Here is a 19,272-nt window from a genome sequence, read left to right on the forward strand (position 1 = left end):
AGTTGTCATTGCCTCCACCCCTACAGCACGAAAGGTTTGCAGGCACCTCTAGGTGGTTGTGCTGGGGCACTGATGCTGGGCTGTGTCTTTTTGCTGGGCTGTCTTCCCTCATTGCTGCCAGGCAGAATGACCCTGCAGATGTCTGCCTGCAAAGGACCTCAAGGTGTGCCTGTCACAAGCTTCCTTCGTTGGTGCTGTATGAATTTAAACATTTATTCAGAAAAAGCTCCAGAAACTGAGAGCAAGAAAAAAAAAAAAAAAAAGAAAAAAAAAAGAAAAAAAAAAAAGTTGGCTTTTTTTTTTGAGGGGGAAACACAAGGGAGAGCTCCAGGGCAAGCGTGCTGTGGAAAGTTTGCTTGTGATCTCCTCACCACGAGACCCGGGGATGATCCATTATCACATGGACTGAGCACCCTGTTTTCTTTCTAAGAAACAAGCTGGTATATTTAGGAGATTACATTAATTCTCGGGGTAATTTGCAAGAGCTGTGTTTATTCTCTGGACTCTAAGGTTTATTTGGAAAGAGTAAGGCTTATATCTTTGTTGGCGAAGCATGCCGTGTATACATTGTAATTATGCAATTAATGCCTTAATCTCTGGGATGAACTTTCCTGGCATAATGCAGTACAGTTATACAAAGGCTTCTCTTTAATCTCTGAGGAAGGATATTTTTAAAAAGAAAAATACAATTTCTCCTGCTATCTCTACCCAACCCGTTTCATTCACAGATTCCTGCTAGGCTGACTGAAGCAGTTGTTAAATCCACAGAGGACATATAATCCAAATATAGATTTAAATCACGGTGCCATTAATAAATGTGGTCCTTTCATAACAGGTCTGTGGGGGTTCTGCTTCTGTCCAGCTCTGTAAATCACAGGAGTAACTGAAATGTCCCCTTGTAAATACTTTCAGAAGTCTGTTTTACGCCACTTAGAGAGTCAATAATTTTCTATTCCATCACTTGCCCCAAAAGCAGGGAGCAATAGCAAAGCCAATGAAAATATTGCCCTTCACTACCACTCCAGCAGTCTGTTCATAGGAAGCAAGATGAGTAAGCTATCCTCACAACTGTATGCATTATTTACCTTTGTAGTCATCCATCACCATGAGTATAAAACCTGCATGTAGTCATTCTCATGGGCAAATGCCCAGTTTGCCTCCTAAACGGGCTCTGACTAACTGGTTACTTTAATTAGGCACTGAGTTGTCCGAGCTGTGTTGTGCAAGTAGTTTTTTCTCATAATCAAGCCCATTATGTGAAAAAGTCAACCTTAAAGAGTGCGAGAACACAGTTCACGTAAAAATCAATGCAACCTTTCACTAAAACATAAATCAGATCCACTCTGGCATATATGAAAATATTTGAGGAATGTTTAATGACATTTTTGCATTCTTGTACATTTTCTCCTTTCAGCTGATTTTAGAAGCAGGAATAGGGAAAGCTCAGCTCACACCAGGAAATATCAGTGATCCAAACCACTAGCTTTCTCGTGATACTTTCACAGCTCTCCAACTCATATGCCTTCTGACAAGCACACAGACATTTCAAACAGTCAAAAAAACAATCTTTTGGATACTTATCTGACATGAGGGTGAGCTGTTAACCTCTTTGAGGTTCATCAAAAGCAGTTTTCTAACTATTTTTTCAAAATAAAAATGTCTAATTCCACTTAGACCTTTTTTCCCTTCAGAATATAATGCCAACATCAGTTAACGTAGTTCTTGCTATGTAGAAGAGTTATTATCCCATTTTCCATAAAATCCTACTTTTCACTCCTGCAAGCATGTCCTTTGAGTTTCTCCTTCAAGCTAAAATTTCTATTGTTGCATTCACTCCTCCAAATAATTCCGCTAAAAGTGGATCTTTGGACTAAAGTGGGAATGATGTGAGTCAGGGAAAAGTTCTTGCATGTACTTACCTTGAGGGACAAGCAGAATTATGACTGACTGAGAATCAAAAGCCTGAGTGCTGGGGCAAACCACACAGCAAGCAAGAGGAGAGGTGACCTGTGGAAATCTGAATGGCATTAGCTTTCTAGGGCTGAAGTATGAGGATACTTAGGAAAAACAGGGATGATTGGGCTGGTAAAATGTGTGAGCATCCAGGACTCACTGCACAGTGGAAGATTTTGCATGAATAGTAGTTTATAAGGCTAGTTAGCTAGGACTTGCTGCAGAAATGGGAAGAAAGGCATGTAGTTTGCACCTTTGCCTTTTGGTGCTGGGAGGCTGAGCTGCAAACATAACACTTGTCAAGGGGGGTGGAGCTGAGAGGTCACTGGGCAGGTAGAAAGGTATTTAAAATCAGATGGCTGCGAGGGTAACAGCTGACTCTGCAAATATCAGACACAGTCCACTGCTATCAAAATCAAGTGGTGTTTGTTCTCTTAACTACAGAGCAGAAATAACATTTGCCCAGCAGTGAAGAACGGTTACTATGACTTTGGAGTCTCGAAAATTATCAGTGGGCTTGGAAATCATATAAACCTTATCTCCTTGTTTGTGTTTTTGAAAAACAGATAACTCTGCCCTCTGAAGGCTCTGCTATCTTTATTGGGCAGATGAAGTGGACAGGCTTGGTGCCTGCTCTTCTTCAGACGCTTGCATTCCTGCTCCGTGGAATTCCGCTGGGATTTGGGCTGTTCCCACAACCTGGGACTGGCTCCCTGCAGAGCTGCTGTCCCCATGCCATGGGAGCAGATGAGCAGATGGGGCCTCCTGTGGCCACCTTGGCTTATTACTTCTGTGCCACAAGAACCTTTAAGTATTTTAACTTGTTCCAGATTCTTTGGACTGTGTGTTTGGCCAAATTTGGATGGTGAACCTGTGGCATCCCCTTATCTGATAGCAAACTATATGGCCATGCTCTGCAATAAGGCAGCAGTTTCTTCCAGATATTTAGCTACCTACAGCCTCGTTACAGAATATAAAAATGTTGGCAAGAAGAATTTAGCATGTGAAAGGTCCTTTCCTACCATGAAGCTTTTTTCCCCACTATAAAATAATGAATTCCAGCCTCAGCCTTAAAATCCCAAGCGCATAAGTGAACATACAGATTTAGTAAGTTTCCCTTGCTGCAGGTCATCTGGAGATTCCTTCTTGAAACAAGGGCTTTGTCCTGATCTCCGTCACCTGCATGGAGTTAGCAGCCTCATCCTGACAGGGTCTGATCTTAGCTCTGAAACGAGCTCGGAGCACTGCTCCTCCACTTGGCATTGGAGGGCATCGCCTGCTGGTTGATCACTAGTTGCAGCTCAGGGAAGCAGGAAAGGCAGTGGTTGTCAGGTGGTGTTGTCAGGACAAGTTTTTTAGTGCACAAGGGCTCAGGGATGTGGCAAAGTGCCCGCAAGTAAAAGCCTGCCTGCTCCTGCTTGGTCCTGGTGTGGCAGTGCAGAGGGGTTGGTGGGGAGGCCTTTCGCATCTGGCTGGTCTGGATTGACTGAACCTGCAGCATGGAGACCAGAAACATGGCGAGATGGGCTTCCAGAGGTGGAAACCCGATTTTTCTATTTCCTGATGCTGGGAACATTTTGGAATGTGACAATAGCTAGATGTAGAAAATAGATTAGATCTATTTCCTCAAATATTTACCCAGAATATAGTAACTGTCACACCTCTGTAATAAACTAGCTTGTATTATGATTATTTAGGTCTCCTGATGTGAGAAATCATATAAAAAAACTTACATATATCCCTTGGTGTTTTACACTTCCATAGGATGAACTGGCTTCCTAGTAGAAAGCTGAAGGAAAATTAAAACCTGTGCAAATTTAGAGGTCAGACCAAGGAAATGCACATTTCTGTGGCATTACAACAGACACGATACCTCAGCACGGTCCCGATGCCAATAGGTCCTACCCCTGCTACGACACTGGGAACGATAAGGAAAGCCCTGGTGAAGTTCCCAGCATTGCTCCTGGAGAAGGATGCCTCCAGCCCGGCCTCCTCGCACCGAGCTCGGGGCACTGAACCCACTGAAGTCAGCAGGAGGTTAACTCGGATCACAGCTATTCCCCTGACCATGTATTACAGACAGTTGGATTTTGTTTCAGTGATGAGCTTCAAGTACAGCCAAAAGCGAACAGAGGCACGTTGACCTCATAGCTGCGAATGCAGACTGAGCGTCCAAGACAATTAAAAGCATAAAACACGCGCCATCTCCAAATCCCTGGCAGATCAGTGCTAGAAGTTACCACTGCCCTGTCTGCCTGAGAAGACTTTAACGCTCTCTGCATAGGAGGTTGGAAGGCAGCCATCCCCAATGAATTACTTACAAGCTTTGACTAGAGTCAGAGTTGGAGATTTACACAAGCCTCGTAATCTAATAGTAGAGTTTACTTTATGAGAGTGCCACACCAAAGATAGTAAAATGCAATTTTAGCTAACAAATCTACATGCTTCCACAGAAAAGCTCCAGCCATCACAGAACATGTCAGCACTGCTGAGGGCCTCACACAGATTTATAGTTTTCAGTTTATGGTTGAAGAGTTATTGTTAACTCCATTGTTATAGGCTTACTGTAATTAAAAGCTCCAGTCACACTTATCATTTTAACCATAACTAATAAAACCCAACACATTCTGAGATGCCATGTGTTTTCCTGTGCTGCTAAACATCTGAAGCATTTTCACGCTGGACTTTTGACCTACGTTAGGATAGATTTTGGAAGTAAATTGTCTGTCATAAGCTTATTTTCCTGTAATTTGCTTGGATCCACAAAATTCCTTTCAGTTTTACTTTACTATAGTAAAACACGTAGCAAGGCAATGCTTAGTTTTCCCTTGTGCATGCAACAGGTGGTCATAAGCAAAGTCCTGTATCTCTTTAAGAGCCACCTTTCCACTTTCTGTGTTTCTTGTTTTGCAACTTGCAAGTAAGAATGGTTATTTTTGTTGTAGAGGGATAGACCTTTGGTATTTTGTCATGTGAATAACGCTTTCCCTCTTTTTTCTCAAAGCTTTAAGAACACATACTTTTTTGGTCTTTCTACAGGTGGCTACAGATACAAATCCTACCTCAGATCATCTGAATTAATGTTTTCAGAAACGCATTAAGATTCATGGATGGGGCAGAGAACCTAGACAGGTGGAGAGAAAGATTTTAGCTGGCCTATTTCCCAGCATTTTGCCAACTAGCCTCAGCAGCCTTGCAGCAAAGACACACAGGATCCCACTTCTGCAGACACAATTATGGATCTCTGTCATCTAATTCTTCAAGGTTGATCTTAGTTTCAGATACCACTAACATGCAGAGCTCCTAATACCAAGTGAGTATATTATGATGATATAAATATATATATTGCAAATGGTATTTATCGATATAATATCCACACAATATCATAACCTCTTGAAGAAGCATAGATACTGTAAAAATCTGAATATAACTATGGGAAAAGCACACAGAAAACTCACATGCATCAGAAACCAACTTCAGTTCAACAGTTTGCACCTTGCAGCTCGTTGCAGCAATTGGGACTATGGCTCTTTGTACTACAAAGAGTTTCCCTACGTCTGAGATCATACGATGGGTTAAGTATACAGAGGGAGGAAGTCAGAAAAACAACGTGCGTGATCTGGAATAGAGATTACTGAATGGAGGGGTGTGTATAGGACCGGGAATCAACATGCCTCTGAAAGCTTCGGGAGGCATAGTGCCCAAGTTTGAAACCCTTGCATTAAAAAAGCAGAGCAGAAACTTTGGGTGGGCTGCATGCATTCGTTCATCCCTGACCATACGTATGCAAGAAAGAGGCAAAATTGCACGCCAGGTGGGATGCACCTTAGCTGAAGTTCTCACCATGCTTTTCCCCAGGGGTAACGCTTAACCCACTGCATCTGCAGGTTTTGCTTATTAGGTAGAGCAGCAGGGAGCATTACAACTTTATTAGCAGAATGCCCAGCTTCTACATCAAAGGACACCAAGTGCACACGCCCACATCCCATCGCAATTTTTAAAGCCCATCTACTGCAAACTTGTGCAGACTACAAAAAAAATAAAAATAAAAAAAAAGAAAGAAAGAAAGAGAGAGATCTGGGGAAAAAAAAAAAAAAAAAAGACTTACCAAAAATAACTGAAGTTCTCTAAAGTTGCCCTGAAGTTGAAATAGCCCAGAACACCAGTGCAGAGCCTGCCTTAAACTCTCTCTCTCTCTCTTTCCCACTCCCCCCTCTCTCTCCAGCAATTGGAAGGAGGGCTGTGCAGAAATTCAGCAAACAATTTTCCTTCTATGTCGACCGGGGCGTTCCTCTACGGGCAGAAAGGGGATGGCTAAGCCTGGGTGAGGCTTGTTGCTATCCCCAAGCCAAAGAGTGCTGTCGCAGATTACACAGCCCATGAAATCCAATCCCTTTCTCTACTCAGGCAACAGCTGTACAGCTTCAGCTGAGGCAGGAGCAGCGCACAGACCCACGGCTTGTTCCTGATCGGGTTTTCCATGCTGGGGGAGGCAGAGGAATGGGGGTGCAAAGGTTTCTGCAGGCTCCGTGGCTTCTCCCTGCTCAGTGCCTACAGCCACAGGCACGAGCGCACGCAGGGTGGAGGTACGGGGCAATTTCCTCATGACCGAAAGTATATGGGATGTGGGATCCCGTGCAAAACAAACATCTCTTTTCCTGAAATTCATTCCCAGCCCTAGTTCAGGACATGAGTGGGTAATTAACATTATATGTATTAGTAAATTCTCAGGCAAGCATGCACACAGACAGGATGCAGTCTGTCACAACAGCAAGATTCAAACTGGTTTCAAGGCTGCTCAGGTGGCCTCTCTAAGTTCATCTTTTTCATGTCACTTTTTGCCAACAGTTTGATTCTTTCCAAAAAAGCCTGAACTCTGTGCTGACAGACCTTGCACCACGTTAAGTGCTATGGTGGCTGGTAGCTTAGCACTGCCTTTGCAGTGTGTCCTGATACCAACACAAGGAGAAAGCCGCTTAGTGCCTGCAGAAATGGTTTGGCTAAAACTCCCGGCCCCTCCTCTCACCTGTCGCTATTTCTCCACCCCGTGCAAAGGAAATAAATTCATAATAAAGCTGATTCTTCCCTCCCTGAGGAATTCCTCTGGCCCTCTGATCCCTCTTCCCTGACGTTTCGAAAAAATCACAGCAAGAGACCTGTCGGGGATTCCTTGTTTCGCAAACGTATTTGCCTGCTTGTTTGCATGCTGTCAGACAGGTGAGAGGTGAGCGAGGGTGCAAAATGCAAACAGCACACAAGCAGCACTGGGAGTGTCCTGCAATTGCTCCAGTTGCTTTGCAAATGCACCAGAGCAGAACATGAGCAGGTAAAACCCAGGCCAGCCAAAGGGACCCCTGTGTCCACACAACAACCTCCCACCACAACACGGCAGATGTGCTGAGGATTTCTTTGCTGTTGGCTCTGAATATGTTCCAGGCTCTCAAATTCTGTGGGTGCCCTGTATTAGGACCCAATTTCAAAATGGGAGCGCCCTGTTTCTACAGCGGGCATGTGGAAATTTGGCAGTGAAATCTGAGGGTATGGATCTGCTTCCATCCTGCTGTGTGCTTAACGCAGGCACTTTGCAAAAGTGGGTCTTAACAGAACCACAGCAATTGTATTAAAGCCAACTCTGGAATGAATTTTGTGGAAATAATGGAGACTATTATATCTGATTATATATTAATTATATAAGTCACATATATAGTGCAATTAATAAATACTACATATAATTATACCTAATTAATATACACAATTTGTCTGCCTGTGAATAGTGCCTTATAAAATGTGCATATCAATTACACAATTATATCATATATAAAGTATAATTTACAATATGCAATTGTATAGAGTATGTATAATCAAGTATAATTAATACAAATATTACACGAGGCACTGCCCAGGTCACTACCCACTACACAAACAGTTTCTTCTCATGAGGGTGGCACCCACACTCATGATGAAGGACTGGAGGCCTCCTGAGCTGCAGTCAGCAGCAGGAAAGGCAGCAAACTGTGTCAGGTAGGGAATGGATGGAGGCGTCTCCAGTGCTTAGATCATGTTTTGGCTTGCTCTGCTGCCATCCCCATTTCTATTCTCAGTCCTTGGGACTACACCGAGGTCCAGCCTTTCTGAACCATCTTTCAACATCATCCTGACAAACAATATGTATTTTTAGAAACAGACATGCAAAACAAGGAGCCCAGCCCAACACCACGGTTCCATGCAGAGACAGCCCTCTTGGATGCAGAAATCTGGCTGCCACCTCGAGAACCAGCAGTGCGACCAGCAGCGCTCCAGCCAGGAGCAGACCCTGTGTAATGGCAGCAGTGTGCTCCGTCCTCAGCCTATGCTTTATTTAAATACTTTACTGAATATATTGATGGGTGTTGCTTCGATCTTTCCAGAATTTTTAAAGCCCGCATGAGACAAACCCATGGCTAAGTTGAGGGAAGCCAACTATTTTTTCCATAAATGTGGAAGAAGTTACTATGTTCTCTTTTAAGGTATTGGGAAATCTACGTTCATTGTCCCTGGCTTTTTTCCAGTTTCAGCTCAGAACTGAATGCATAAGTCCTGACATCTGAGCAGTGCCACGCTGCTACAACTCTGCTGAGTGCAGCTGATATAAGGGAGATGTATACACACATAACTCGAAACCTAAAATCTTCACTCTTGCCAATCAATAGAAGATCCATTTCGTAGAGCTCTGTGACTATCAAAGTACTTTACCACTGTTTAACTGACATGAATACACAGTACTCACTTGATTTATCTTTAAAGAAATCAGTGGGATAGCACAATGTTTATCCAATCAATTACTTGTCTACTAAGCTATTAAAAATACTACACCTAGATGGTTATTTCCAATTCTCCAAACAATTCCAGGACAACAGAGCTGACTAATTCAGTGGGTATACTCCAGGTAACCCTTCTTGTTTTCTCTTGACAGACATCTAAATATTAAGTTTGGTGAGGCAATATTGAAAGCTCCTCTCAGTGTTATTGCCTTGCCAGACAGTAGGATTATGTCTTGCATTTCTGTTTCACCTCTCCCACCCTTTCCCAGCTCCCTGTATTACAACTTTGTTTTCTTTCCTCAGTTCAGAGGTAAGGCTGAGAGTACACAATGGAATGACACAAGCTTGCTGTTATTATTGTTATTGATATCCTGACCTGTGAATAGACTGGTATTAGGCCTGCGCATAAGGGTGTGCTGCTTTACTAGTAATTGAGAGGGAAAAAAAGGAAGAACAGTAGGAATTTTATTGTTTCCTTTGGTCCAAAGAGAGGGAGATGGAGTGTTTGCTGAGACTATAGTAAAGCACGCTCTGAAACACAAATTCATGTACTTTATTGTGGAGGATGTAAGGGTGACCATTGCTATTATTTTTCCTTTTTAACAATTGTAAATATTTAGAGATTTGGGGAAAAGTCACAAAATTCCATAAGCAGATATGACTGGGTGTCAGAGACCAGTCACTGGAAGCGATCCTGTCAGCCCAGCTCAGAAACGAGCTAAAAAATTGTGGACCTCAGGCTTAAAGAGAAATGGGCTGCAAGAAGGAATAAGCACCGAAGAAGGAAAAAAGAAGGGAAAACCAAGCTCAGTGTGATCAGAAGGTGTAGAGGAGCAGAGGAAGTGAATATCAGACCAGCCATAAGAGGAATGAATAGCCAGCTGTGGAAGGGTCTGGCCACCAACTCTCAGATCAAGCCCAGAGGAAGGTAAATATAACATCAGTCACCAATTTGCAGACATCTCCTATGCTTTGTCTCCCATAACTCTACATTTTGTCAATACAAAGAAATTTATTTATTTTATAATCTTGTAGTTTCAACTAAAAATGAGTGTTAGCCAGCCACACAGACTTCCTCTGAATTTCTTCTCTTCAGTGATACATAAGCTATTAATTTGATTGATTTGCTTCAACACTTCTTTGCATAAAACTCATCCAGCTGCAGGTGGGCATATAACCTCAAAAACTGAAAGAGAGCCAGGTATGGAAATGAGGTTTCATCACTGCCTCTTTTAAGAAGCCTTAGGGTTGGACTCAAAGGCCTCATTCTGAAGCTGGTTGAATCAAATGAATTCCACCCCCCCCAAAAGTGAATGGGTGTCATTCACATATCTTGTAACCTAACTGGAGTCTGTCCTCCAAATAGGTTTGTCTTGTGTTCTTTATGTCCTTTTCATCTCAGAATTTGCTTAAAAAAGGCTTCAGTGTCTACTTGCTCTTGGTGGGCTCTACCAACACTACCTGCATGTTGGACTGACAGCAAGCTGGAAACTCTACCATTTCTTGTAGTGATAGGTTCCTCCTTTGTGAAGATAAACAAATGTGAACTCCACAGTATCTGGCGAGGGAGAAGGAAAAGACGAATTCAGGCTAAAGGCCAAAAAAAAAAAAAAAATAAGAAGAAGAAGAAGAAGAAGAATAAGAAGAAGAATTGTGCATTTTCAGAAAGTCAAATGTACTCTTCTGGGATTCCTAAATACATATTTTTTCACTTTAGTGGTTAATATTCTTGCTTATTAGAAAAAAAATAATAAAAAAGCTAAATAAAAATGCTGATCTGCAACCAGCATAAATACAAAACCTCACCAACAACAAAGAAAGCATTATTTAGAAATGAAACAAAATGAGACATTTCCAAGACCAATCCTTTCATGAACAGGAGGAGAAGAAAAAGGAAACCAATTCACTCTGGACTTCTTTTACTTTGTCCTGGGGCATATGCTCTATCTGTCTTTGTCCTCCAAATGCATTTCCACCAGCCCTGACAGTGCTGGCATTGACCTTGTGCAGCCAAAATAGCCTGGACAGAACGAACCAGAGAAAAGGAGCCAGGCACACCAAGGGCCAATGCAGTCATGGACCTGGGGGAAAACTGCTATAATTAGCAAGGCTTGTGCAGGAATTGAAGAAAGCCATAGTCCTTGTGGATTTGCTGCCTTCCTGCCCCCATCAGCTGCGTGTTTGCTCATACGGAGTGGAGCAGAGCCGTCGCCTGCATTGCTCCTCGCCCAGCCTGGGCTGGTGGGTCACCCAGCAGTCCATGTTCCCCTCTACCAGAGGAGATCCATCTCCAGACTGCATGCTGTGGAGGCCTTTAATTAAAGGTTAATATTTACTCTGTGTTCCCCCCAGCTATCTCATTCCCTCATCTCCGTTGTGTTTAATTCTCCTCTCAACCAGGGTTCAGAGCTGGCTGACCCTGGACCTTTATTGTTTTGCCTTTTTGAAACTTGCAATATTGGCCAGAAGGCAGAACCAGGAGTGTCTCTGAAAAGTGAAAATTAGTGACAAACAGCTGACAACATGCGAACAAAAGCGTCTTTTCAAGCTGGAGAGATAGGTGTTATTACCCACAAATAACCTGATTGCACCAGGTGGCAATGCTCAAGAATCTGAAAAAGGAATGATTTGAAATTAAAAATGAATTATTTCTTTTTCTGCAATGTCATTAGACTGCCTTAAGCCCTTTTCTTTTTTCACCAGCTTAAATCGGTCATTTTTCTTCAGTTCAGAGATCAGGGGGAGAGGGACTAAAACCTGCCAAACTGTAAGTACAACATTAACAAGTTCTGTATTTTCAAGTGACAATGTACTGAGTCAGGTATTTCTGAAGAGAAAGGTACTAAAAATCTTTGTGGGACATCTGTTGTATTCGATCAAGATACCTTTTTTCTATCAGATTGGAAGTTACAAGGAAGCTGCACTGATGTTTCTAGATCTGGTGTAAGAAGCAGACACTGATAAAAATACAGTATAAACATTTCATGCTATAGTTCACATGCTATTGGAAAAGCAACATTTTCAGCTGTTGTAACAAAACACATTTTGGTTGCTTCACTATGCTGTTTTTGGCTCCTTTCGTTTTTACCAGGCATTCTATTGAAGGGTATAAACTCACTTTTTGTTGGAGCTTGTATGGTCAGAGCTTATGACAAAGGCTGTTTGCAGCCGTGGAAATGATTCTGAGTGAATTCTCCCTTGTGTTTTCTTTTTTTTTTTTTTTCTTTTTTTTTCTTTTTTTTTCCTAAGCCTTAAAAAAGTGCTTTAACAACAACAACAAAAAATCTTAAAATAAAACAGAACTGGCAAATGATCTCACTGTGTGCCCTGGGGTTTCCATGGCATTTAGCGAGCAACCACGGATGAGTACATTTGCTGAAGTGGAGCAGATAAAGCAGTAACTGGGAGCTGGACTGGAACAATTCCCCCCGGCTGTGGGCTCCCCATGAAGCATACCCTGGGTTCTGGAGGGGTGAAAATGTCCACTGGGGGCCCTGTGGTGCCCCTTTCATCTTGCCTGGGAAGGGCTGGGTGTGGGGTGGCATGTTTCTCCCAGTTAATTCTTTCTGAGATTGTTTTAACCCAAGTGCGTGCACGGATGCTGTCTCTTCTTGGATCACTTGTGCCGAGCTTCCTGCCCCGATCTGTGGACGTGAGCTGCCCCTGAGGATGCCCAGGTGAATGGCAAAAACAGGAGAAACTCCCTCAAACTGCCCAGTGCCAGCTCCCTTCTTCTTAATAACACAAACCATCCACCTCTGGGCCATTTCGCCCTGCCACTGCCGGTGTTAAATGAGGGTTTAATGGACATAGGGGTGTGCAGTGTTCCAGTGGCTGGCACCAACCTCCGCGGAAAATGAGGGTCAGCGCTGCCACGGTGCCATGCCGCAGTGCACGTCATCAGCTGCGACAGAGGAGGGTCTCGGTGGTGACAATGGGGACACTGTTCGTGGTATGAGGTCAGCAGTGTGGCAGGATTTACTTCTCGATGAAGTGAGCCGCTTAGCTGGTATCAAGTGTCTGTTTGTTAAGTCGAGTGATGGGGCAGATCCAAGCGTTAGAGGGCCTTGTTTTAAATAAACCACTCACTACGCTGCGCTGGCTTACGCTATGTAAACAGCGTCCGTGGGAGATGGAAATACATTTGGCTAATTCATTGTGAGGCTACGAGGTCTCCTGCTTTCTTACAGAGATGAAGATGATTTTCCAAAAAGTAGAACATTCACCTCGAAGCCCTACATCCCATCGTACATGGGTCTTGGGCAGGCCCATAGAATTTCTGCCTCTAAAGGAAATACTTCCAGTAACATCCCTGCTGAAGACAGAGTTCCCTCGTAGGGGGAAAAGGCAGAAGGGTAAATAAAATCAGGTAACTTGCAAACTTATCTGACACCAGTACTTAATCTTTTTCAGCTGAACTGGCTTGCAGGTGCCCCAGAAGGGAAACTTGTGGGATGTAGCAGCCAGGAGGGCACAAGGACAAGGCTGCTGGTTGCCCGATGGCTTCACCCCCTGTGCTTCTTAGCTCCTGCAAGGTTGCAGTCAGCTCTTTGGGCATTAAAGGCATTCAATTCCTCTTAGCATCCTGGTACTTTGTAGCTCTGGGCCTTTTCACTCCACATTCACTGTCGCTGAAGCTGTTGAAGGGTTCCCCTCTGAAAGGCATCCACCTCCCTGGGGCTGCACGCTACATAAAGCAGCCATGCTACCACTGACGTGCTGCAAAAACCCTTCCCCACCATGGCGCTGGTGCCTTTGAGTTCAGCTGCCAAGCACTTGCTTGAGCAAACCTTATGTGCAATAATTAATTCCCCCTAATTTGCTAATGATGCTAATGGCAAATGAAGTTACAGTTCAGTCCTGCACAGCACGCAGGGCTGTTGTTTCTGGCTGCATTTGTCCCTAGCTAGGAATTGCTGAAATGAGAGCAAATAACTCACAGTGTTTTAGAAGAATTTATACATATATTGTGGCGCTTAGGCAGCAGAAGTGCTCTCATTTGCTGGTGCAAACAGAGTGAACACGGACTAAGAAGAAAGGCTGCAAAGCCTGAGATGGCCCAGAGATGGGAAGCGAAGAGCACTTTCTCTGGGAGCGTGGCAAACCAGGAGCAGCCAGCAGTGAGCCAGGCCTTCCACCAACTGCCATCTCACACGAGTGCTCATTTTTCTGGTATTTCTTTACTTGTGAAGAAAATTGTTTTATTTTAAAAATTAATATATATATATATATATTTCTAAGTATTTGGGGCATAGGAGAATAATTGTTTTTTAATGATTTTTTTCAAAATGTTCATTAAATTATATGGAAAACCAAATCAAAAAGTACCGATAGTTTATCTATTCTATATATTTTTTCTTCAATTTGTTATTGATCTAAAATTATTTTATTAATTAAAAGAATGCAAAGAGGCACCTAGGTTGGCCAGTGAAAAAACAGAAAAGCAAAAAATAAGGGAGAAGGATTGCTGTTTCCTACAATGTGTTGAGTCAGCTTAATTACATGGTTGCTTTGATTAAACACCTTTCTTTAAAACATGAAAAAGTCTCCTTAAAAGTTTTTTATTTAAAATGAATGCTCCTATGCATAAACAGGTGAGACAGAAATTACTGGGGGATTTTTTTTTTTTTTAATGTATTTTTCAGCTGCTGCTAGGTTCTTGCTCAAGGAACTGAAATAGGTGCCTGTGGCCCTGCTGGCAGCTGCAGCATCCTGCACGGAGCAGCCCTGCGTGCTCCTCGGCCGGGTTTGTGAGCGGTGGGGGTGACTCGGGGAACCAGCAGCTCTGTTCCCAATTGATACTAAATCAACACGATTCATCCTCTGCTTATGGCATCCTGTGTATGGAGAGTTTAGGTTAAGCAGCACTCACCCTATAGACTTCCAAACTCCAAATCCTGGTTTCAGGAAACTATTGTTTTCCAAATATTCAGCAAATACACAAGGAAGGTGTGTGATAAGGAAATAGAAGGGCAGAACTGTAATTAGCATCTATCCTGTGCTTAAGCCTGATCTGTCACTCCTTAATGAAGGTTTTTGGGTGCATGGAGAGAAGCACGTCAGCCTTCAAGCAGCATCCACACAAGATAAGGATGCTGAGTGTGCATGTGTCCAGCACAGGTCCCTCAGGCAAAGCAGCGAGGGGGCTCAGTCCCCAGGGCTGCCTGTGCACAAAGCATGGATGGGTCTCCGCAGCGGGGGCAGCAGGAGCAGCCTCAGCCCCTAACGCAGCAAAACAGAGCTCAGTGACACTGCCTTATTTATTTGGATTCAACGAAAGTTTACCCAGGCATTTACTTACAGCAATAGAAGGGCTCGGTGCCTGGTGATAAACTGCTGCCTGAAGCCCGTTTCCATCTGTAATTGTTAGCACAGCTGATGATTGTCCCTCGGTTCACGAAATCACCCGTTATTCTGGGCTCTGCTTCATGACTCAGCTCCTGAGAGCTATTTCAAGTGGCAGAGGGGACAAGCTGCCAGGCTGGCATCCCCTTCTGCTGGCTGGGTGGAAATAGGATGTGGCTTCGCACGACATGGTGTTTTATCTGCCCCGACAAAAGAAGTGTGTTCCTGCTCTGCGAGCCGTCTGAAGGGATTACGCTGACTGAAGCCATAATCGTATGCTCTGATATTGTTAATGTATTATAAATGGTCCATTATTCATCCGCATGAGGAAAGCCAGAGGAATGGAAAATTAAAATGCGAAACTAGCGAGCACAAAAAACGAGCAAGTGATTCATGCTGTGTGGAAAATGGGCCTCACTGGGTGTAGGTCGGTGGTGCTGTTGAAGTAAGTCCTGCACCAGGGGCTAATAATTTAGCTCATTCACAGCAACATTTGTCTCCCTCTCAGTGCTGAAAAATGCACGAGTAAAAACAGCACACAGAGCCTCCATGAGACCTGGTCCTCCTGCTCTGTTCCCTTGTGTCCTTCAGCCCTCCCTGATGGCAGAGGGATCTTCTCCCCAGAAGCCTTTGGAGGCAATGGAAAATCAACTACCTGAAAATTAGAACTGGCAAGGATTGAAGGAGTGAAACATCCCAAATGCCCAGTTAGCCAGCTTTATTATCATATCACGTGTGGTCTCTGTGAAAATCTAGCCACATCTTGCAAGCTCAGAGACCATCAAAAACATGCTGCATGTGTACAGTTGGTAATCAAGTTGTTAGAAACCCATGAGGAGGTTCCTAATGTGAGTCATGCTATCCAGGAAGATATGAGAGAGCAGTCACTTCGCTGTTAAACAGGAGCAGGAGCCTAGTGCAAAGTCAGCAAATCCAGGCAACTGTGGATATCGCAGACAAGTTTGAACAATGTTTTATTTACGGTCTCACAAATGCCTAAATCTCAGCAGAGCTGCAGATCTAACTCTATGCTGATTTGGAGGAAGGAGGTGCCAGTGACAGCTTCAAAGATTTATTTTTACTTCGTTGCACCCACCCAACTTCCCAGTAGACTTGGAGGGAGGGGGAACAAGGGCTGTGAGATAGAGGAGCAAGAGCATGGCTGAAATGGTCTTGGGTAGCTGCATGGAAGAGAAGCCTTTGGGAGATCTTACAAGACAGCTTGGAAAAGAGATTAGATTCAGGTACAGCGTTAATCTCTCATTTTCTCAGTTTATATTTTTTTAATCTGGGGAGCTTTTGACTTCTAGCGACAGAACAAGTTATAACAGAGCAGCACTGCAGAACAGCCCTAGGGGTGTCTACAAAGCAGAACAGGTTTGGGAATCAGCAGCATAGGCCCACTGTCATCACCCAGTGATATGCAAAAAGGGAAAAATCACCCTGCCAGAAGTTACCTAGAGCCTTAATAGCCAAACAACCCATGGATTTTAAGAAACAGACATTTTACGAAAACCAAACTGACCAGGCAACAGGCAGAGCAGGAGAGTAGTGATGGTGACGCTGTTGGAGAACGTGCATCCTGATAACAGCACCGTGGTAAACAGCAGCCTGATGCAGCCTTTCCTTCCCAGCCACTGCAAGATTTTCTTTCCTATCTACCTTAGTGCAATGGCCCTGGATTTATTTATTTATTTATTTATTTTCCCCTCTTAAAAATTCTCTGTTTCTGGTCAGAACATGTCCCTGCAGAGAACACCCATCTCCTGGGGCAGAACGGGTTGGCAGCAAGTCAGCCCCTGCTTGGGAACAATCCTGTAGATTGCTGAGCTGGAGAGAGGAGAGAGTGGACGAAAGCCATGGTAGACATCACTGCAATAACTGCTGGAGAGATGAAGTGGGACCTAGATATGGATTGGCTGAGAAGAGCACATCTTCACCTGGATTGAATGAGGAGCAAAGTGGAAACCTCCTGAGCCCCTGGAGTGCAGAAGCTGGAATTTATTGGAGTAAGGAGGAAAGAAGTTGAGGAGAATGGGGTCTGCTGGGAATCAGTCCTCTCAGGTGTATGGCTAAGTTTAACCCCTCATGCATTTTCTGTCCACCACACTTGCATTTTCACAAATTGTCTAGCACACAACTTTATAGGGAAGAGCTTCAATGAAGATTTTGAACATGTAGTAAGTATAGAAATTGGACTGTAAAATCTCACATGGTCAAACAACGCAATTCCAGTTTTGACCACGAGTGCTCATAGCACAAATTAAGACAGACCAAAGTACAGCAGAGCCACAGCTGGAGCTATCAAAACTACTGTTATTTCCCTGGAAAGCGTGCAAATCTCTGGCTGCTCATCAAAGCTGCTCGGCAAATAATTTTCAGCCATGGGAGCTTTCAGCTTTTAGGTGGCACTCTGCCAGTAGAAAGCAAGGTGGTGCACATCAGAAATATTGTTAATTTTGACTGCACCTGTTGACCCTGACCCTGCAGCAGATGGAACATGTCATCCATTTCATAATGCATAAATAGTGTGTGACTCCACGCAGGACAGACTGCAGGACTGTCTGTAGCATGATGCACTGAAAGTCCACCTCTTCTCCTATACCTACACATCTGACAAGGCAGATGAAAGCTGGTTTTGAACCCTTTGCTTCTTCCTGGGGATCCCACAGCCTTTTTACCCTTTTATCTTTAGTTCAAATCAGCATTCTTCCTATTTAATTTGAGAACAGGGATGTCCCCTAGGTTTAGGCTCACCTGTGAAGTGTAAAGTCCTGCACATCTCATCAGAAATCAGAAGCAATGAAGGAGGGAGTGCAGCTGGCAGGAATGAGGTTGCACTTACAAGCTTATGCGCGAAGTCACACCTTTCCTGTAACCTGCAGGCTGCGCGAGCTGTGTGTGCTTCCAGCCTGGAGGGTGTCAGGCTGTTTGCTGAGAGCCAGCGTGGGCAGATGCCTGGATTAGGACTTTTCCATGGTCCTTTGAAGTACCCATACACAACGAGTGGCACAAACTACTGGAGAATTGACACCCTCAAGCAAGGACAGGCTTTTATTCTGAAAAAACTACTTAAATCCAATCTGCTGCTGTGTAATGTATATGCCAGAGGGACAAAATATGGTGTAAAATAAGATCTCAGCGAGCTGAGATCCAGCTTACATATTTGGCCTGCTTAATCCAAGGATGAAAATAATTACACAGAGTCAGTCTAAGCAATCCCAGAAGGATTTGAGCATATGAAATATGGTCATCGCGATGAGCGGAAGGAAGGGAGAGCTACACCAGTTTCAGTTCCCCTTGGCTTCCTTCGACTCGTGTGTGAATTTGGCCCAGAGAACTGTCTGGCATTGGGGCTGGTGATCATTCATCCCTTCTATTTGCACAAGAATGTGGGAAGGGCTTAGAAAAAGCTCCTCTTCTCCCATCTGGGGGCCTGGGTGGGTGCCAGTTAAGTCCAATGATTCATAACCATTTCAAGAAGCTCCTTGCCACTCTATTTTGCAGGCGTTTGTAAAGAAAGCAAACATACATGCCACAGCAGCACGTAGGTTGCTCTGTCGGGATGGGGGGGGGACCTGAATTTACATTGTTTTTCATAGCAGCAGTGACAGGAGAAGGAAAATAAAACCAGCTTATCATCTTAGCACGCATCCAGCCCCAGCAGCTGGGGGAAACGAAAGTGAAGAGATGTAAGGCACAGGTGGAAGCTCTGGATGTGGTGTGTGCTCGGAGGAGCGAGGAGCTGCATCCTCAGAGGGCACCAGAGCCCTGCGCGATGGTGAGGAGAAAAGCCAGCGCCTACCTGGGTGCCGCGGGCAGCTCTCCGTCCCCGTCTCCCCGCAGACAGCTGTCCTGCTGTGATGAATGAGGTGCTTCGGGTCATTCATGGGCCCCGGTCCCCGGGGTGGGGCGGTTTTGGCCCCAAACCCCGCCTCACATCATGTGAGCCGCTCGTGGCCAGGGCTTCCCAAAGCCAACTCCCTTTGCCCGCGTTCCTGCAAGCCTTCGTGAGCTTCTCCGCGTGCCGGGCGGCAAACGGCAGCCAGCCCGCCTCGCCTTTGAGCCCTTGCCAGGGCTTTGTTTGTTTTCTCTTCTGTTCAAAACATTCCTTGTGTCTCCCTGCCTCACTTAATTAGCTACAATGCTCAGCTTCTCCCGTTTTTAAGCACTA

The 19,272-nt window shown here is 44.3% G+C and overlaps 1 protein-coding gene across 1 annotated transcript in view; it reads right to left on the reverse strand.

Moving 5' to 3' along the window:
- Positions 1-19,003, reverse strand: part of LOC118168193 (protein AHNAK2-like) — a 50,892-nt gene extending 31,889 nt beyond the window's left edge. Inside the window, 1 exon segment of the mRNA XM_035328388.1 lies at positions 18,904-19,003. Coding sequence (XP_035184279.1) covers positions 18,904-18,988 — 85 coding nt within the window. The 5' untranslated portion in view covers positions 18,989-19,003.
- Between the last annotated feature and the right edge of the window lie 269 nt (positions 19,004-19,272).

This window comes from Oxyura jamaicensis, chromosome 5, assembly GCF_011077185.1.
Source record: "Oxyura jamaicensis isolate SHBP4307 breed ruddy duck chromosome 5, BPBGC_Ojam_1.0, whole genome shotgun sequence".
Lineage (NCBI taxonomy): Eukaryota > Metazoa > Chordata > Aves > Anseriformes > Anatidae > Oxyura > Oxyura jamaicensis.